Genomic DNA, 22,425 nt, shown 5'->3' on the forward strand with positions numbered 1-22,425 from the left:
CTTCGAACACATTTATTAATCCAGTGAGAAAACCAAGGATCCCATACATAACTTAAAAAAGGTTCTTATTTTGACCTGCCTTTTTGAAAATTTGTTGATTTGAAGCCAAAGTTTCCTGCTGTTGTATTTCTTTATAAAGTATTATCATTTAACCTATATTTCCTCTCTTTTTGCTTCCTCTAAATATATATCCACTTATACTTTTCTGCATTCAATTTTATTAACATCTGTCTGTCCAATCCACAAAGCTCCTGAACTCATTTACAACTATTTGCAAGTTAACCATACTGTGCATTTTATGCCATCAACAGTTTTGGTCCATAAACAAATCCAATTCATTTATCTGAAGAGAAACAACATAATCTGGGGGACACTAATTGCATTGTTCCAAACTAGAAATACCCGCAAAAATAAGACATTCTATTTACTGTTCCTGGGCCAATTGTCATTCCTAGCTGTGATTTTAGTTTCAATCCAGTCAACACTTATTAGTTACCCTTGCATCAACCCATCTCTCTCAAAAGCAGATGGAGAGGATGAAAATAAAATGTGAGGCTGGATGAACACAGCAGGCCCAGCAGCATCTCAGGAGCACAAAAGCTGACGTTTCAGGCCTAGACCCTTCATCCGAGAGGGGGATGGGGTGAGGGTTCTGGAATAAATAGGGAGAGAGGGGGAGGCGGACCGAAGATGGAGAGAAAAGAAGATAGGTGGAGAGGAGAGTATAGGTGGGGAGGTAGGGAGGGGATAGATCAGTCCAGGGAAGATGGACAGGTCAAGGAGGTGGGATGAGGTTAGTAGGTAGGAAATGGAGGGGCGGCTTGGGGTGGGAGGAAGGGATGGGTGAGAGGAAGAACAGGTTAGGGAGGCAGAGACAGGTTGGACTGGTTTTGGGATGCAGTGGGTGGAGGGGAAGAGCTGGGCTTGTTGTGTGGTGCAGTGGGGGGAGGGGACGAACTGGGCTGGTTTTGGGATGCGGTGGGGGAAGGGGAGATTTTGAAGCTGGTGAGTCCACATTGATACCATTGGGCTGCAGGGTTCCCAAGCGGAATATGAGTTGCTGTTCCTGCAACCTTCGGGTGGCATCATTGTGGCACTACAGGAGGCCCACGATGGACATGTCATCTAAAGAATGGGAGGGGGAGTGGAAATGGTTTGCGACTGGGAGGTGCAGTTGTTTATTGCGAACCGAGCGGAGGTGTTCTGCAAAGCGGTCCCCAAGCCTCCGCTTGGTTTCCCCAATGTAGAGGAAGCCACACCGGGTACAATGGATACAGTATACCACATTGGCAGATGTGCAGGTGAACCTCTGCTTAATATGGAAAGTCATCTTGGCGCCTGTGATAGGGGTGAGGGAGGAGGTGGAGGCAAGTGTAGCATTTCCTGCGGTTGCAGGGGAAGGTGCCGGGTGTGGTGGGGTTGGAGGGCAGTGTGGAGCAAACAAGGGAGTCACAGAGAGAGTGGTCTCTCCGGAAAGCAGACAAGGGTGGGGATGGAAAAATGTCTTGGGTGGTGGGGTCGGATTGTAGATGGCGGAAGTGTCGGAGGATGATGCATTGTATCCGGAGGTTGGTGGGGTGGTGTGTGAGAACGAGGGGGGTCCTCTATGGGCGGTTGTGGCGGGGGCGGGGTGTGAGGGATGTGTTGCGGGAAATGCGGGAGACGCGGTCAAGGGCGTTCTCGACCACTGTGGGGGGAATGTTGCGGTCCTTGAAGAACTTGGACATTTGGGATGTGCGGGAGTGGAATGTCTCATCGTGGGAGCAGATGCGGCGGAGGTGGAAGAATTGGGAATAGGGGATGGAATTTTTGCAGGAGTGTGGGTGGGAGGAGGTGTATTCTAGGTAGCTGTGGGAGTCAGTGGGCTTGAAATGGACATCAGTTACAAACTGGTTGCCTGAGATGGAGACTGAGAGGTCCAGGAAGGTGAGGGATGTGCTGGAGATGGCCCAGGTGAACTGAAGGTTGGGGAGGAAGGTGTTGGTGAAGTGGATGAACTGTTCAAGCTCCTCTGGGGAGCAAGAGGCGGCGCCGATACAGTCGTCAATGTAACGGAGGAAGAGGTGGGGTTTGGGGCCTGTGTAGGTGCGGAAGAGGGACTGTTCCACGTAACCTACAAAGAGGCAGGCATAGCTGGGGCCCATGGCCACCCCTGCACATTCCACTCCCGCACATCCCAGATGTCCAAGTTCTTCAAGGACCGCAACTTTCCCCCCACAGTGGTCGAGAACGCCCTTGACCGCGTCTCCCGCATTTCCTGCAACACATCCCTCACACCCCGTCCCTGCCACAACCGCCCAAAGAGGATCCCCCTCATTCTCACACACCACCCCACCAACCTCCGGATACAACGCATCATCCTCCGACACTTCCGCCATCTACAATCTGACCCCACCACCCAAGACATTTTTCCATCCCCACCCTTGTCTGCTTTCCGGAGAGACCACTCTCTCTGTGACTCCCTTGTTTGCTCCACACTGCCCTCCAACCCCACCACACCCGGCACCTTCCCCTGCACCCGCAGGAAATGCTACACTTGCCCCCACACCTCCTCCCTCACCCCTATCCCAGGCCCAAAGATGACTTTCCATATTAAGCAGAGGTTCACCTGCACATCTGCCAATGTGGTATACTGCATCCATTGTACCCAGTGTGGCTTCCTCTACATTGGGGAAACCAAGCGGAGGCTTGGGGACCGCTTTGCAGAACACCTCCGCTCAGTTCGCAATAAACAACTGCACCTCCCAGTCGCAAACCATTCTAACTCCCCCTCCCATTCTTTAGATAACATGTCCATCATGGGCCTCCTGCAGTGCCACAATGATGCCACCCGAAGGTTGCAGGAACAGCAACTCATATTCCGCTTGGGAACCCTGCAGCCCAATGGTATCAATGTGGACTCACGAGCTTCAAAAATCTCCCCTTCCCCCACCGCATCCCAAAACCAGCCCAGTTCGTCCCCTCCCCCCACTGCACCACACAACCAGCCCAGCTCTTCCCCTCCACCCACTGCATCCCAAAACCAGTCCAACCTGTCTCTGCCTCCCTAACCTGTTCTTCCTCTCACCCATCCCTTCCTCCCTCCCCAAGCCGCACATCCATCTCCTACCTACTAACCTCATCCCACCACCTTGACCTGTCCGTCTTCCCTGGACTGACCTATCCCCTCCCTACCTCCCCACCTATACTGTCCTCTCCACCTATCTTCTTTTCTCTCCATCTTCGGTCCGCCTCCCCCTCTCTCCCTATTTATTCCAGAACCCTCACCCCATCCCCCTCTCGGATGAAGGGTCTAGGCCCGAAACATCAGCTTTTGTGCTCCTGAGATGCTGCTGGGCCTGCTGTGTTCATCCAGCCTCACATTTTATTATCTTGGATTCTCCAGCATCTGCAGTTCCCATTATCACTGAGAGGATGAAAATGTTGTTTTGACGATATTACCTACATTGGATAATTACATTCTGAACTATTATGAACAATTTAAATAGTTGTAGAATAAAATCCTTACCAATTTAGGTAAAGGTATTGGCTCTGAAGGTCTGTAATGAATCATGTCCCCCAAGTACAAAGACAAGCTCATTGAGAACTTTGGTTACACGATCCCGTGGATTTTCCAAAGTCAAATAGAAACTCTGCAGCATTGATGTCATTGGCATTTAGGAGATGCCCAGCCACTGAAGAGACAGAAAGTTCAGCTCAAGTTGGCTGCTCCAAGGAGCAGAGATTCCAGGCACCACACCAACAAATTATAACTTGTTGCTGTCTTAGCCTTTTCAAATCTCACCATTTTTCTTTAGGGGTCCATGCAACAACACCAGCCTAAATTTTCAAGTGGTTCCCTGTTCTACAACAAGTCAAGTTGGAAATCAGGAGATGGGGAGTGCAAGAATCTTTAGCTGTGCTTAAGTCAATATTTTGAGCAGGTAGAAATTCTGCCCACAAAATGTCAACCTAATCTAGAGTATCAGTCCCTTGGCTAGCATAATGTTTAGCCTTCTGGCATGTTTCTGCATAGGCACAAGCACCTGTCATTTTTTGGGGTCAAAGTATGGTTGCACATATTTTAACAAGAAAGATATGGTGGTACAAAGAGTTACAGGAAATCTAGCTTCACATTCAGTTTATTCTTGTTCGGTGGCATATTGCTGGTGTTATGCTCTCATGGGCATTGCACTGACCTGCTGTATAAAATTGGCCACAGCTCAGTGAAATTCCTTCCAAAATCACTGCCTAGAATGAGGGAAAATTCATTCACAATAGCAGTTATAGTGAAGGTAGTGGCAAAGCGGACATAATTGCAAAAAATATACCTGCAGATCCTAACTTGGAGGTATAGTAAAAATTTTCTATGAGACCAGAGTTACCTTAAACACTATTAGAATCAAGTACTGTGTTTTTCACAATATTCTGGTGATTTGGATTTGTTACATTTCTATTCAATCACCATTTTCTTCCATATTTCATATGCTGAGTTAATGCAGAAAACCTTAAAACAAACATTTCTCTAAATTTCTGCGCAATTTTCTTCTTTCTCTATCTTTCCTGAAGATGTTGATACCTTCTCCAAGGTACATATTCATGATTGTTGATTGTTAGCTGCTCCTTGTCCCATTTTCTTGTAATTCCTGTGAAAGCCTCAACAGAAACTATAGGATTTTTTTTTACTGTGGAGTGTGCCACAGACAGGCCCAATGTTGTTTTCAACCACCACATGCACACATAGACACACACATATTGCCATTTCCAGATTGGTGCATGGACAGGAGAAGATGGAAATTTAACAAATTTTCTGCTTTCTAATACTCTGACATTACTACCAATTATAGCATGCCCAGAAACTGCAACTACCAGCACCAATCAAGCTGAGATCAGCTTGCTCAGCAGAGATTGACGATGAATTCTGCTACTGTCAGAGTGTGTGAAGCTCAGGGACCTTACCTCTGAGACATCACATTGCTGATACAAAAGGACAAGCATTTGTATGGCATTTTCACTCAGGGTAGTCCAAACTGCTTCACAGACAGTGAAGTACACTTTAATCACAATTGTATAGACAAATGCAATAATCAACTTGAGGACAGTCCGATCGCACAAACATAATAAGGCCTGGAGTGTACTTAATTAAGCAAAAGATCAGGACGCCAGATGGATTCTCAGTTTCTTCTCAAATACTGGCATTGAATCTTTTAGGTCCACACTACACAGGCGGTCAGGTTCTTAGTTTCTTGCCTTATTCAAAAAATAAAAAGTAACTGACAGCTCAGCATTCTTTTTATATTGCACTAAGTATCAGCCAAGTTCATGGACAGAATTTTCCATTTTGTAGTTTTGTCAAGTGAGATTTATGGTACTGGGTTTTCAAAGGCTCAGCATGACTTTGCTCGCAAAGTCTTTCACCCTTCACTTCATTAATTATGCTCTTGGCCTCTTGGAAACCTTTCTTGAGGAATCCTGTGGCCACAGAACCAAAATTGCTTGCCACTGCTGGGACCTACTAGCTTTCAGGCCTCAAGTGCCATATTTAAAGGCCAACAATGCATCACTTCAGACATCACCAGCCAGGAACTGTCCTTCACATGGTGGTGCTCAAGCTTCATCATTCAACAAATGGTACAGAGGAAAGGATGGCTTGCTCAATGCTTCGTAGACAGGGACCTGGAGGCATCAGTGAATGGGATGGTGGAGTAGAGAGCAATCCTTTTTCCAGTCATCAATCATGGGAGGCCATGGTATCAGACCAAGTCAAAGTGGACACAGATTGGAGCCTAGTTCAGTGCTTTGTCCCTGATAAAAGGAATGCCAGCAGAATGGGGAAAGAAGTGTGATCTTCTACACTTTGGTAGAATACATTTTACCATCTTCTCTCTGCTATCTCATACTCACAGGGCAGACACCATTCTCTAACTCAGTCACTGAAGGCAGATTCCACCAAGCTTCATGGACTACAGCTCTCACTATTGTGTATATTGCAACAGCTCTCACCCACCTCGTCCTCCCAAACTACTGAGACTATTGACCCTCTGTACTTTCTGCTCACTCACAGTCTGATATTTTGCCACCTCCCATGCTTGTGCGTTGCCGCTAACTGCTCTTCCATCCACCTCCATCTCACTCAATTGCTCCTCCCACCATAGTGCAGGAAAAATTTGCCCATTACCAGGCAAAGAGAAATTCATGATTAGGTCAGTGAAGAGTCTGACTGATCACATGGGGATGGAGAAACCCCAGTTGGCAACCAACCCGATGAGCTTCATTGTGCTGTGCCACTCTCCCATCACCGCCAGTACTCACTCATCTTTCATCTGCACAAGCTTTTATCTCTCTTGAACAACTCATTTCCTCTCTTTTGTGATGCAGGCACTGGTGCCATTCAGTTGACACTCAGAAACAGGCCAGCATCAGAGACCTTCAGCTACAGCTCCACTTCTGGGGAAGCCTCCAAGAGTGGACCACTAAGGCTTCCAGTGGCACCCTCCACCATCAGAGACTTTCACCTCAGTGGTAGATGCAACTCAGGAATGTAGTCCAGTGAGCGTAGCACCAACATGTCTCTGCAAATAATCGAGAAAAAAATAGCACAGGTTTCTGACACTTAGAGGATTGCTGGAGACCAGGCATCCACTCAAACCCATGTAGATGATGACCTCCCTGTTCTTTGCCATTAGCAACTTTGTCAAGATGCACAGGCAGGCACAAGAACCTTAAGCAGGTTTGACAGAGATAATCAGTAAACCGGATCAAAAGAATGGAGGAGCCACCAATGTTATTAGTCAAGTTGTGACTCTGGTACGCACATGTCTGGCTGTGTCCATGGACAGCAGGGTGGTCACCATGGAGACCCAGGACCAGTACATTGCATTACTGGTATTTACATGGCCCTCCACTCCAATTGTCTAGCTACAGGTGCTCAGTGTCAGTAGCAAGGTGAAAGGGATGAAGGGCCATTTTAAATAAAGTGAGCTTTAATGAGCTGCAAATGCAGGGAAGTATGGTAGTCAAAATTCAATTCTGAAGTCATCTTTTACAACTTGATGGGGAAAATTGGAAAAGTTTTCACAACATCAAACATCTGAATTTTAAAATTCGCACTATAACTTCTCACCTTTCCCACCATTCATAGGAGCAAGGGGAAATTTCTGCCACATGCCTTTAAGTTTCTGAGGTGGAACGTGATTCCATACCTTTCTGTATCACAGGCAATGGGGTTTTGACTGAGCCCAGGCTAACACTAGTGTGAACTCATCTCCTGTCTTTGTGTGTCCCAAAATATTCCAGTTCCATCAAATTTCTGGCAGAATTGAATTCTGTAATCTAGTAATGATGCTAAGTCTGCCAAGCAGGGATGTGGACTGGTACCAACAATGTATTTACTTATAATTACAAACTTAGTTTCTAATATAAATAAGGCATTCACGAATTCACTAAAACCGCCTCATCAAATTATTTTCTTTATTTAAACGGAACTTTCATTAAATTTGCATAAATCTCTGGGACAGGAAGTTAATATTTAACCAAGTTTAATTTATTACACTATTTATTATGTTAAATTGTTGTTTGTTTTGCTGAGTAGCAACACACAATACTTGCACAGTTAATTCCTGTGTGTGAATTATTGCTACCTGCCCATCTGATTTAATGCCATAAACAAAAGCCAATGTTGCAGTTTACATGGATTTTAGTGAGGCTTTTGATAAGGTCTCTCACTGCAATCTGGTCAAAAAAAGTAAGAGCTTATGGGATCCAATGCAAAGCGGCACTTTGGATCCAAAATTGTCTGAGAGGCATAAAGCAGGGGATGATAGCCGTGAAAGTTTCTTTAGCTGGAAGTCTGTTTCCAGTGGTGTGCCATAGGGCTCAATGCTGAGCCTTCACTGTTTGTGATGTACATTAATGACTGGGATATAAATGCTGGGAGTATGATCAAGATGTTTGTGGATGATAGGAAAAATGACGGGGTAGTAAATAATATGGAGGATAACATTGGACAGGTTAGCTGGGTAGAGTGGTGGAAATGGAACTCAGCTGGGAAAAGTGTAAGGCAACACACTTGGGGTGGCCAGGGATTACACTACGAATGGAATGGGAACCTGGGAAGTACTGAATATCAGAGAGACCTGGTGTACACATCCAAAGATCCCTGAAGGTAGCAGTGCAAGTGGACAAAGTGGTCAAGGTAGCATATGGGATACTTGTCTTTATTAGCCAAGACACAGAATGCAATAGCAGGTTGGTCATACTAGAACTGTATAAAATACAGATTTGTTGACAGCTGGAATACTGTTTGCAATTCTGGTTACATTGAAGAGGGTGCAGAGGAGATTCACCAGGATGCTGCCTGTATTGGAGGGTCTCAGTTAAGGGGAAAAGTTGAACAGACTGGGACTGTTTTCCTTGATGCAGTAATGCTTAAGAGAACACATGATAGAGGTGTATAAGCTTATGAAAAATATAGATTGGTTAGAAGGGGACTTCTGTTTGTAGCTGGGGTCAATAGCCAGGGACCTAGTTTTAAGATAAGAGGTAGAAGGCTAAGGGGAGAATTTAAGAGAAATGTTTTCACTCTGAAAGAGGTGGGTGTCTGGAACTCATTGCGTGAAAGGTGGTTGAATTAGAAATTCTCATAACATTAACAATATTTAGATATTCACTTGCATTGTCATAGCTTCCAGGACTATGGGCCAAGAGCTGGAAAATGGGAGTAGTTAGTCAGATTTTTGTTGACTGGCACAGACACAATGTTCCAAATGTTTTGCTATAAAAGTCTGAGTCTATAAGGACTAATATAGCATAAACAGTAAGTACTTGGAGTAATGAGATTTAGCTCCTTATTTAAAAGTTGATAACACATATAATGTTAAACATAAACCAGTCACAGGTAGAAAAAAACTGACCATCTTCTGTTGCATATAGATCTGCCACCTTCATTTATCTAACCAGAAAATCCCAGCACTCCCTAAATCACATCATCTAATTGTTACCTAAATAATTTCAAGACCTTCTTCCTTTTGCTCAAAAGTCTATTTGAAATATCCACTTTTGTTTGCATGATGAAGTACCATGAGACACCAGCACCTCTTTTGACCTGTGCATTTCCTTCCACACTTTAATGTCCCAGTTTACTTTTTATAAACGGAACTGTTTTGTATACAGGAGGACTGGCAGCATCCGTGGAGAGAGAAACAAAGCTAATCTTTCATCAATTTTGACAAAAAGGTCACAAATCTGAGACTTTGGGCTTGACTTTCAAATTTGGGTTGGGAACTCACCATCAACATAATTTCTAGGTCCTGACCATGTTGCTCACATGCTGCCATTTTGAAAAGTCTTCATTTAAAGTATGCAAGTATAGTGCCCAATTGGTGGCACTGAGCATTTTTACAAAGTGGAATTAAGCAAGTGGCAAATGCAGCTGGCAGCTATAAAGGTGCCTGCCATTGCCTTACCAAAGAGAACAGGCAGCACCTCAGAGAACGAGTTATATAAATGCTCACAAAAGTATCCATAAGGTGTAATACATGTGATCCAGTGTGAGATTCTCCAGGACCTGAAACCTTTCATCCATTAAAAATAAGTTTCCACTTTCCCTGTTTTTGATCTGACAGTTGTGCACTAATGTGAACCCGGCTTTACAGATTCTGACATTCCACCTGAACATTGTGTTCTTACCTCACTGTCCCAAGTTCCTGAAAGAAATCTCCTCTTAACCTTCTGTCATCAAAGGAAAAAAAGACCCTGCTGTTAAATTCTCTCCATTCTCCCGCAACCCTCGACAAGACCTTGAAATTTTTCTTCCTTCTGAACTCATCAGCTAGAAATGTGAGGAGACTGATTACATTTGCATGCAAGTACAGAGAGGTTCTAATATGGTTTCTGAAAAAGGGTCTCAAACTGAAACGTCAGCTTTCCTGCTCCTCAGATGCTGCTTGGCCTGCTGTGTTCATCCAACTCTATACCATTTTATCTCGGAATCAAGCCATTTGGCACGATCAGTTTGTGCTAATGTTTACTCTGATTGTGAGCACATTATTCTATTCTCATTTATCTACTTGTTTTTATATACCTCAACTCTGCTTCCTTTAGCCAGTATTCAATTTGATGTTTAATGTTACAATTTCTATCCAAGTTACACCAGAAATGCACCCCAAAATCTCATAAGCATACATAAAGAATTCTTTCACACTCTCTATTCAGAATCTTTTCCCATCTAATCCTGTTTAAATGTTCCCTCGACTCAGGATCCTTCAAGCACTAGAAATTGCATATTCTTTGACACCAACCTTACTTTTAGAATTTTAAATATGTCTGCCATTTTCAACTCTTTGTTATTCCAATGCACATTAAGCCAATTCTTCCAGGTTTACTTTTGTTTGTATTCAGAATTTTCTAGCAGCACTGAGTGCCCCATTTGTGCAGCCAGAAATGTGGGACTCATAGGTAGGTCAGCTGACCACATGCAAACACGTGGTGGTCAACCAATCAGGTGTTCTTGGTTGATATACTCAACCAATTGTGTGTGGGAGAGAGATAATGGGAACTGCAGATGCTGGAGAATCCAAGATAATAAAATGAGAGGCTGGATGAACACAGCAGGCCAAGCAGCATCTCAGGAGCACATAAGCTAGACCCTTCTCTAGGCCTGAAACATCAGCTTTTGTGCTCCTAAGATGCTGCTTGGCCTGCTGTGTTCATCCAGCTCCACACTTTGTTATCTTCAATTGTGTGTGGGGGTGGGCAAAGGATTGATAATCCCACAGTTACCTTACAGGGTAGAAAGCCACCAGAGCAGCCTTTCATTCCCTGCTATCCAGTAACAGCAGACTTGCTTTGTCACGAGATACCTTGAGGCCAAATCTGCTGGTTGATCCCTCTGATCTTTACTCTCTTCCTCTCTGCATAACCTCATCAACTACCTGCTATTCTGCAGTCATGCCTCAGAGCAGAAAATGTGTGCTCCCACAGGTTGACAGTGCTTCCGTGAGAGTGGTCCTCCAGCCTGTCTGCAAACACTGGAAGGTCACAAACAAAAACAGAAATTATTGGACAAACTCAGTAGTCCATAGCATCCGTGTCAAGAAAGCAGAATTAACGTTTCGGGTCCAGTGACCCTTCTTTAGGACCTGTCAGTTCACATGAAGAAATGACCTGATTAGAGGATGTTACTGTTGCACCGTTCCACTGTACCCTCTATCAGTGCAGAGACATTCAACTCAATGTTTAGGCTTTGTGGTTAGACAGGGATCGTACTTGACCACCTTCTATGCGCCCTTCCTCCTCCTCAAGGCAGGGCTGTACAACAGTTGGGAGGAGCATTAGCAAGCTGCCCTAGAGTATAATCTCAGGATGGCACTTTTTGTTCCCTTTTACAGTTACCCTATTGCGTCCAGAAGTGAGGCTGAAGAGGATGCGAGTGCACTTATGCAGGAAGCCATCAGCTCTATCCCTCTCCTTTGCTGGCTTTTTGTGGCTTTAGGAATCCTGATCAGGTCTGGGGCAATATAAGGAGGCAGATCTCCATGAACCACCACTTTGAAAGTTATTGGTATTGTTTTGTCTTCCAGCCCATGGGAAGTGTAATCATCCAGAAGCAACTAACGAAGCTAAGGGAAAATCCCTTAACATTGGTCAGACATTTGTCTGTGAAGTAATAACTTCACTTACAGTATATATTTGATTTTGCGTCAATGCTCAGTGTTGCCTTGGCCCATGGTTGGCATCATTTGGAAATACCAGATCCTCTGTTGATGTTTCTTGTTGGTCATAGAGCCATAGAGTCAATAGAGTTGTACAGCATGAAAACAGAGTCTTCGGTCCAACTCGTCCACGCCAATCAGATATCCTAAATTAATCTAGTCCCATTGCCAGCACTGTCATGATCAATGTTGTGCATGATCCTGTGTCACCCCATGCTGATTCCTCTCCAGAAATGAGGAACCCTCCTCATTTCCATCCTCAATGTGTATTCCAAAGATCTTTCAGTGATAGAACATAGAAAAGTACAGCACAGTACAGGCCCTTCGGCCCACAATGTTGTGCCGTGGAATATTCCTAATCCAAAAATAAAATAACCTAACCTACATTCCCCTCAATTCACTGCTGCCAATGTGCATGTTCAGCAGTCGCTTAAATGTCACTAATGACTCTGCTTCCACGACTACCACTGGTAAACTATTCCATGCGCTCACAACTCTCTGGGCGAAGAACCTCCCCCTGACGTCTCCTCTATACCTTCCTCCTAACACCTTAAAACTATGACCCCTCGTGGCAGTCAATCCTGCTCTGGGGAAAAGTCTCTGGCTATCGACTCTCTCCATGCCTCTCATTTCCTTGTACACCTCGATCAGGTCACCTCTCTTCCTCCTTCTCTCCAGAGAGAAAAGTCCAAGTTCAGTCAATCTCTCCTCGTAAGACCAAGCCCTCCAGTCCAGGGAGCATCCTGGTAAACCTCCTTTGCACCCTCTCCAAAGCCTCCACATCTTTCCTACAATAAGGTGACCAGAACTGGACACAATATTCCAAGTGTGGTCTCACAAGGGTTTTGTAGAGCTGCAGCACAACCTTGCAGCTCTTAAACTCGATCCCACTGTTAATAAAAGCCAAAACATCATATGCTTTCTTAACAACCTTATCCACCTGGGTGGCAACTTTGAGGGAGCTATGCACTTGAACACCAAAATTTCCAGCACATCAACTTCCTCAGTCTTGATCTATTCAAGCGTATTTTCCTGCTCCTCAAAGTTCTCATTCACAACAAGGTCCCTTTCCTTAGTGAAAACTGAAGCAAAAAACTCATTTAGGGCTTCCCCTACCTGCTCAGACTCCACACACAAGTTCCCTACACTATCCCTGATCGGCCCTACCTTCTCCCTGATCGTTCTCTTATTCCTCACGTACGAGTAAAATGCCTTCGGAATCTCCCTAATCCTTCCTGCCAAGCCTTTTACGTGCCCCCTCCTGGCCCTCCTCAGTCCACTTTTGAGCTCCTTTCGAGCAAGCCTGTAATCCTCTAAAGCTGTGCTAGATCCTTGCTTCCTCCACCTTACGTACGCTGCCTTTTTCTTTTTGATGAGAAGCACCTCTGTTCCTGTCATCCAAGGCTCCTTAATCTTACCCCTTCTTACCTGTCTCAGAGGAACAAATTTATACATCACTTGCAACAACTGCTCCTTAAACAGCCTCCACATGTCTGCTGTGCCCTTTCTGTGGAACAATTGCTCCCAATCTGTACTTCCCAACTCCTGTCTGATAGCGTCATAGTTTCCTTTACCCCAGTTAAATATCTTCCCCTGGCAACTGCTCCTTTCCCTTTCCATGGCTATGGTAAATGTGAGGCTGTTGTGGTCACTGTCGCCAAAGTGTTCTCCCACCATGAGATCTGACACCTGTCCTGGCTCATTGCCAAGCACCAAATCCAAAATGGCCTCTCCCCTCATCGGCCTGTCCACATACTGAGTAAGGAAACCCTCCTGAACACACGTGACAAAAATGGCTCCATCCAAACCATCTGCACTAAGGACGTTCCAATCTATATTGGGAAAGTTGAAGTCACCCATAACAACAACCCTGCGACGTTTGCACTTTTCAACGATCTGCCGGCCAATGAGTTCTTCGATCTCCCGACTGCTATTTGGGGGTCTGTAGAAAACCCCCAGTGAGGTGACTGCTCCCTTGCTGTTCCTAACTTCCACCCATACTGACTCAGTCGATAAACCTTCCTCGGCAACCTCAGCCCTTACCACCTCAGTAGACGAGTCCTCAAAGGTTCTTTCAGCTGCCGTTATACTGTCCTTGACCGACAAAGCCACACCTCCCCCTCTTTTACCACCTTCCCTGACCTTAATGAAAGATCTAAACCCTGGAACCTACAATATCCATTCCTGACCCTGCCCTATCCATGTCTCTGAAATGGCCACAACATCAAAGTCTCAGGTACCTATCCAAGCTGCAAGCTCACCTACCTTATTCCAGAAATGATGTTGCAACAACCTCCCAAAACATTCCCAATTTGAACCTGGAGAAGGAAACATCACCTTTCTCTTTTTCTCAGTCACTTTTGACAGGAGTGCTTATAAAACTGGAGTCTATAGGAATTAGGGGAAAACACTCAGCTGGTTGGAGTCAAAGCTGGCAAATTAGGAAGGTCTTTATGGTCATTGGACATTAATTAAGTCTGGCATCATCTGTGAAGAAAGAAATCAGAGTTAATGTTTCAGGTCCTGTATTCTGAGGAAGGATCACCAAACCCAAAACTTTAACTCTGATTTTTTTTTCTTCACAGATGCTGCCAGAACCTATTCAGCATTTTGTTCCTTATTTACAACATCTGCAGTTCTTTCACTTATTATTAATTAATTAAGTCTGGGACATCCCTGCAGGAGTTCCTCAGGACTGTGTCCTAGGCCGAGGTCAGCCAACTTCAGCTACTTCACCAATGGTTTTCCTCACATGAGAGGGTCAGAAGTGATTTGCTGACGATGCACAGTAGTCAACAACATCCATTACAACTCATTCCATGTCCACATGTAGCAAGATCCGGACAAAACCCAAGCTCAAGCTGGTGAGTGGCAAGTAACATGTGTGCCACACAAATGCGAAACAATGAACATTTCCAATAAAGAGACACTAACCCTCTCGCCTTGACATTCAATAGCATTACCAACACCGAATCCCTTATTATCAACTTCCAAGGATTTTCATTGACCAGACACTAACCTGGAATAGCCATATAAGTACTAGTGCTATAATTGGCTAGGAATCCTACAGAGAGTAACTCACCTCCTAGTTCTTAAAACCTGTCCATCAACCACCAGGCACCAGTCAGGAGTGTGACGGAATATTCTCCACTTGTCTGAAGGTCCAATAACACTCATTTGTTGACTTCATTTCTGATATCTTATATACCAATGTAGCTCTTTTTAAGGTCACGAATAAAATATGAGTATTACTGGTGAGACCGGTATTTAATGTTTATCATTCCATGTGGATTATTTGTGAACCAGTAAGGACTTTAGGACAGATCAGTGGTTTTAGAATAATTATTAATATTGATTCTAACCTGTACTTGCAATGTCCACACTGTAATAGAGTTAATAAGTCATACAGCATAGAAACAGGCCCTTCAGCCCACCATGTCTATGCCGACTAATAAGCACCAAAGTACATTAATCCCATTTATCTGCACCTGGTCCATAGCCTAAAAAGACTCACCCAGATACTTCTTAAAGTAAGACAAAGGCAAGCCTGCATGCTTACTCCACTTTCTCAGGCAGCTCTTTTCATTATTCTACCACCCTCTAGGTGAAAAACAAATTTCTCAAATCTCTTCTAAACCACTTGGTCCTCACCATAGACTTATAACATTAGATCTTAGACACATCCGCCATGGGGAAGTGAATCTCAAGATGTACTCTGTTTAAGCCGCTAATGATTTTGTATACTTCAAGCAGATAGCCCTCAGCCTCTTCCTCTCCAATGAAAACAAACCCAGCATATCCACTCTCTTCTAATAACTAAGACTCTTCATCACAGGCAACATTAGGAAGACAAGGGCCTAGTGGTAATATCGCTGGACTGTTAATCCAGAGACCCAGCTAAAATTCTGGGAATCCAGGTTCGAATCTGCCTTGATGGATGTTGGAAATTGATTTCAATAAATATCTGGAATTAAGAATCTAATGATGACTGTGAATCCATTGTCAATTGTCAAGAAAACTCATCTGGTTCACTAATGCCCTTTAGGGAAGGAAACTGCCGTCCTTACCTGGTCTGGCCTACATGTAACTCCAGACCCACGGCAATGTGTTAGACTCTTAACTGCCCTTTGGGCAATTAGGGATGGGCAATAATGGCTGCCTGGCCTGTGACGCCCTCATCCCATGAATAAATTAAAGAAAACATCCTGGTGAATCTCCTCTGCACGCTCACCAGTGCAGCCATATCCTTCTGATAGTGTGGTAACCAGAACTGCACACAGTGTTCCATCTATGGCCTAACCAATGTTTTATAATGTAGTAACAAGACTTCCCTTCTCCTATATTCTACACCCTGGCTAATGAAGGCAAGCATCCCTTATGTCTTCTTCACCACTCTATCCATCGCCAGGGATCTATGGATTTGTACACCAAGGTCCTTTTGCTCCTCAGTACTCCCTAGGGAGTCACCATTCATTGTGTATATCCTTCCCTTATTAGACCTCCTAAAATGCAATACCTCAAACTTATCTGAACTAAATCTCATCTGCCATTGCTCTGCCCAAATTACCTTTTGGACCAGCTGCTATGTGGGACCTTGCCAAAGGCCTTACTGGAATCTATGTAAACCACATCAATATATTTAGTCACCTTTTCAAAAACATCAACTAAGTTAGGCAGGCAGGTCTCCCTCTAACAATTCAGTGCTGACTATTCTTGATCAATCCTTGCCTTTCCGAGTATTGATTAATCCCCTGCTTCAGAACTTGTGTCCAATAATTTCCCTACCACTGGTGTCTATAATTACCTGGCATATACTTGCTGCTCTACTTGAACAAACAAAATTGAAAAAAAACTATGGACTTTACACTCTGTCTCCCTCCTGGTAGTACTTACTCAGACTCTAAAGCTGGTTCCCAAGCAGTCAATCCTCTTGCCCTCCATCACTATTTAAACCATGAATTCACCTCAGGAACTGGGCCTCCAGGTTTGGTGAAAGTTCCCATTCCCACTTTGACTCATCTTGATCTGCTCTGCTCCCACTGCCATTCCCATTCCTGCTCCAAATGAATTCAATGCACTCCTCTCCCACTGCTACCTTGGGCAACTGTCTGTATGGAGTTTGCACATTCTGCATGGGTTTCCACCAGGAACTCCAGGTTCTTCCCAAAGTCCAAAGATGTGCAGGCTAGGTGGATTGGCCATGCTAAGTTGCCCGTCATGTCCAGGGACATGCAGGTTAGGAGGATTAGCCATGGGGAATGCAGGGTTACATGGAGATGGTAGGGGGTTTGGGTCTAGGTGGGATGCTCTTCAGTGGGTTGGTGTGGACTTGATGGAATGACCAGTTTCCGTATTGTGGGGATTCTTTGATTCTATGTTGCTCTGACTGAGCTCATACTCATACTAGTTTTGTATTCCTGGTTTATTTTTAATTAATTGAAGTTAAATTCCCCAGTTGCTGACATGGGATTTGAACTTGTGTCTCAGGGTCTTTAGTGAGGAACATAATCATTGAGATATTGTGCTTTGACATCCAAAAAGATCCAGACTATATGATTATGAGAGCAGAGAATTTTGCTCCAATGGAGCTGAAACTACATGTAATTAAACTCTTTGCAAGTCAATGGGTGTTGAGTAAATTAGTACTGTACCCGTTCTCATGTTTATGATGCTTCAGTGAATATTTAAAGACACAATGTCCCTTGACATACATTGCAGAGACAATTGGCTGTACTGCTTTTGTTCAGAAACTCAATTCAAACTAACCAACTTAATGAAGGACAATAACGGTGGAGGTTTGGTTGGATGGGGATGGAGTTCAAAATTGGAAGAAGCAACCTCTTACCTGCAAAAATAATTAACTATCTATGATAGTGTGTATGTGTGTGTGTGTGTGTGTGAGAGAGAGAGAGAGAGAGAGATTGAGAGATCTGGTAATGACAGATTTTGTGAATGGAATGCGAAATTGCTTTGCTAAGTATTGGAGATGGATAGAAACCTTTGATTCATTCAGATCTAGTTGGATATGGTATGGGAAACTATGAGATTTGTTTTCTACGCTGAAGAAGTTATTTAGACTCATAGAGATGTACAGCACCGAAACAGACCCTTTGGTCCAACTCGTCCATGCCAACCAAATGTTGTATATAAATCTAGTCCCATTTGCCTGCAATTGGCCCATATCCCTCTGAATCTTTCCTATTCATATATCCATCCAGATGCCTTTTAAATGTTGTAATTTTACCAGCCTCCACCACTTCCTCTGACAGCTCATTCCTTACATGCAACACCCTCTGCATTTGTTTGACATCCCTTGAGATTTAAAGTATTAGATGAAAATTATACTTTGAAGATTACAGTTGTGAAGGCAGCACTGCAATATAGTCTTCAAATTTATGTCCTACAATGAGTGAACATTACCTATAATGTAGATAACTGTAAAGAAGACTTTTGACAGTCTTAAAATAAAAGCTAGTTGCACCGCAATTTATTTGATTGAACTTTCTGAAGGATCTTATAAACATTTATTGTGTAAAGTTGGGAATATTGTACTTGCCTGTTGTTTTAGTGCCACATGTTCTCGTTCATTTTGTTTGGTGCCCTTCAACTCCAGTTTGTCAGCTGCCAGATTGCCATTTTTCATTCCTGTATTATTTTGTCTCTTCCTTAGATTCTCCTCATCCATTTTGTCTAGTTTTTCAGTTCTGGAACAATTATGGAAGTACCAGTAAACATTTTTTAGTTATTAGAAACAAACCATCATAGGTTGAAATATTTACAGCTCTTGAGTAAGTGAACATTGTATAATTGAGGAGGTCCTGCTAAAATCCGTATTTGTGAGGCAACAATTTCTATTTATTTTTCATTCTTGAACCGTAGGACTGGCAATGTATATTTTTTAGAATTTCAGAATTGACTTTTTCTTACATCCGTTTGACAGGGCAGTAGATGTCTAGGTTGAGTATCTTTATGAAAGATTACATTTCCAGTCATGCAACATTTCTTCAGCACTGTTCTGAGGTATCTGTGTAGATTTTATAGTCAGATCTATGGATACCCTTCCAACTCTGAGGAAGAACATTCAAATGAGAGAAAGTTTGAATTAAAGAAAGTGAAACTGCATCACTGCAGGCCAAAACATAGAAAATAGGAGCAGGAGTGGGCCATTCAGCCCTTCGAGCCTAGTCCTCTATTCAATATGATATTTGGAGATTTTAAATTTAAAATTTGAAGGATCAATTTCCAAAATTAGTAAACATAAAAATGTTAGTTCAATTTCTAACACGACTACTTGATGTAACAGTATTACTAGCACACGGTGCAGCACAGTGTTTCAGTGGTTAGCACTGCAGCCTCACAGCACCAGGGACCCAGGTTCGATTCCAGCCTCGGGTAACTGTCTGTGTGGAGTTTGCACATTCTCCCCGTGTCTGCGTGGGTTTCCTCCGGGTGCTCTGGTTTCCTCCCACAGTCCAAAGATGTGCAGGCTAGGTGGATCGGCCATGCTAAATTACCTGCAGTGTTCAGGGGTGTGTGGGTTATAGGGGGATGGGTCTGGGTGGGATGCTTCAAGGGGTGGTGTGGACTTGTTGGACCGAAGGGCCTGTTTCCACACTGTAGGGAATCTAATCTAAATTTGAAAATCTTGCATCCTTAGAAATTTAAAATCTGATTAAACGTTTGTTGATTGCATTATCACTGTTGTTAAATTCATATTTGCATGAACTTATACAACACAAACCTGCTTAGATGAAGAGAATTTTAATTGTTCATTTTGTTTAATGTTACAAAATATGCAACCATGTTGACTACATAGAACATAGAACATTACAGCACAGTACAGACCCTTCGGCCCTTGATGTTGTGCCGACCTGTCATACCGATCTCAAGCCCATCTAACCTACACTATTCCATATATGTCCATATGCTTGTCCAATGACAACTTAAATGTACCTAAAGCTGGCGAATCTACTACCGTTGCAGGCAAAGCGTTCCATTCCCTTACTACTCTCTGAGTAAAGAAACTACCTCTGACATCTGTCCTATATCTTTCACCCCTCAATTTAAAGCTATGCCCCCTCGTGCTCGCTGTCACCATCCTAGGAAAAAGGCTCTCCCTATCCACCCTATGGATGAAATGTAAACTGTGTTCCAGATGCCATGCAATTAACCATCCTGTTGATTGGTGGGAACATTAATTTAGGGCCCAATGGAACAGCAAAGACCATAAGACATAGGAGTGGAAGTAAGGCCATTCGGCCCATCGAGCCCACTCCGCCACTTAAATCATGGCTGATGGGCATTTCAACTCCACTTCCCTACATTGTCCCCGTAGCTCTTGATTCCTTGTGAGATCAAGAATTTATCGATCTCTGCCTTGAAGGCATTTAACGTCCCAGCCTCCACTGCGCTGTGTGGCATGAAAGGCTGATGGAGATCTTCCTGATATCCATGCTAACTGTCTGATCTACCCTTCCATTGAAATAATCTTCCATGTCCTTCTTGCTTAGCTGAAGATGGGGTATAATGCTCAACTATTCTTAGATTCTGCCACCTGCAGATGTACTATAACAAATATGGTACAGGAACAAATGATGATGATAAGGAGAAGATGGAAGAAAAATGAGGAAACCACAAACATGTTCTCCACAGTGATGATGATGAGAGAAATGATGAATAAGAGGGAGTTATGAAATCCCAATCAAATCACCTGTGAGTTCTGCAAAGACCATAAACTATATGAAAAAGTGTTCTTCAAACTTCGACAGTAATAATGTCTCGTAGCAATGTATGCCACCTACAAGTTATAAGAGATAATCATGCCCCATTTATAAAATTTATCATTGCCTGTCCAGACCTGCTACGTTCTGAGCAGGTCCTGGCTTTAACATCATATTTTATCATCATCAGAGTTGGATAACTTTTCAATTATAAAATACACTCTGTGAAGAAAAGTATCAAATTACTTACTGAGTGGCTGTGCTATTAAAATTTTCAGAAAGGCCTTAAATAAACTAACATAGTTTTAATATAACTGTTGTCGTGTCTTTGGGTGTGCATCTCCACCACCATGCCTAATTTACAGAGTAGTTTATTTCAGTTTGCTGGAGCTACTCAGCAACAAGTCACCAGAAAATACAACAGCCATAAAAAAAGCTAGAAAAGCACACTATGTCTATTGGGCTATTGATTTCCTTTACTTTCATTCCGTAAAAGTTTTACTTACACAAGAGCAACTTGAGTTGCTCTTTGATTTTCATGCTTCCTTCCTAAACACTTCAGGAGTAATTTTCTAATGTCCCTTATAGCAACCTGATGTGAATATTGCCCTTAATAAATGGTCAGAAAATGGTCAGGTTGCGTGTATTTGAACTTCTGAGAGTACTATAAGAGAGTAGGCAGCTTGCCAATCAAAAAATTATTCTACAGGTGTTTCAATGGAATATTTTGGGTACATATTGACAAAATGTATAAATAACATACACATACTTAAATACAAATAAAATTGCAATCATGCCTGTAATTATTCATCTCACTGCACCTAGAATTCTCCTGCCAGAGTTCTACCACAAGACAAATGGCAATCCTGCTGAGGAGGTAACAATTATAACTAGAACGTTCCTTCATTTTTCATTGAATTGAAATATTCCTGTCTCAACTCAATTGTTCCTCATTTTAAAATCATTCAATGCTCAAATAAGGTGTTGGAAGTGGAATGATGTTGAACTACTCTTTCAGAAAATTTGTCTCTTCCTTCTTCAATGATACCAAAGCCAGTTTGGCTTATATTACAGCATCATTTCATACAGTTAGTTAATAGTGACTTCCTACACTGTACTACTCAACTCTGTCAAACAATTGTGCTGCAGTACATTATCTACAGTGAATCTGTTACATATTAGGCCATGGTAAGATTAAAAAACAAGTCCTAGTACCTTTACTAGTACCTTTATGCTTATACTCTTGCTTGTGTAAATGTCAAATTGTTTGTGTGATGATAATCTAGTACTTTTTTCAGAAAACAAATTAAATTTCATAGGCACAGATGTTTCCATATCCAAGTTTTAGAACTAATAATGTATGTCAGTTTGAATCAGATACAGTTTATTGCAGTTTACTCTTTATTGCAGTCTGCTTCTATGCACAGTCATTGAATCAATCATCCATAAATATGATACTAAATCTACTTTAAATTAAATTAATTAAAACATGTTGTTTTCAGGCTGGGAAATAGCAGATACTGCGTCAAATTTCTCAAATATATTTCTTTAGCTTTAAAACATATTTTATAACAAAATAATGCTTCAAACCACAAATCATACCTTAATATTAAGCAACCACTTCTGCTTCCTTGGAAATGAGGCAAGAATTGTGCTTAGACATCTGCTTTTTGTATTCAACTGGTTTGTAAAAGCTGTTGCTGTTGTTTACCAACTAATTTGTAAGTGCTGTCAGTGAGAGTTATCTGAAATGATGCAATGGTTTATTGTTGCTGACTCAGTTCTCAGGATGTACTTTGCATATATAGAGATTGCTTAGAAAGTAATGATTAATCAAGGTTGAGATTTCAAATTTTTGTTTTATGGAAGGCTTCTGAGGAAGGGCAAGATTCAAACTTTCATACTTTCTGAGTTCATTTCTCATGTCTGTTTGTAGTTTTAAGATGCTTAAACAGTCCAGGTGTATTAATTTCTATGGTTCCATTTCTAGAGTGCAGCTTCTTGGTTCCCTGATT

At 42.8% G+C, this 22,425-nt stretch overlaps 1 protein-coding gene across 2 annotated transcripts in view; it reads right to left on the bottom strand.

Annotated features, from left to right (window-relative positions):
- The window catches only part of slc7a9 (solute carrier family 7 member 9), a 71,307-nt gene extending 49,157 nt beyond the window's left edge, over positions 1-22,150 (bottom strand). For both annotated transcript variants that reach the window (XM_048547217.1, XM_048547216.1), the window contains exons 1-2: positions 22,013-22,150; positions 18,247-18,394 (exon numbers count right to left, since the gene is read on the bottom strand). In XM_048547217.1, the coding sequence (XP_048403174.1) occupies positions 18,247-18,375 (129 nt within the window). In that variant the 5' untranslated portion in view covers positions 18,376-18,394; positions 22,013-22,150. The remainder of the gene's footprint in view (positions 1-18,246; positions 18,395-22,012) is intronic.
- Positions 22,151-22,425: the final 275 nt, after the last annotated feature.

The sequence above is a fragment of the Stegostoma tigrinum genome, chromosome 16 (assembly GCF_030684315.1).
Source record: "Stegostoma tigrinum isolate sSteTig4 chromosome 16, sSteTig4.hap1, whole genome shotgun sequence".
NCBI lineage: Eukaryota > Metazoa > Chordata > Chondrichthyes > Orectolobiformes > Stegostomatidae > Stegostoma > Stegostoma tigrinum.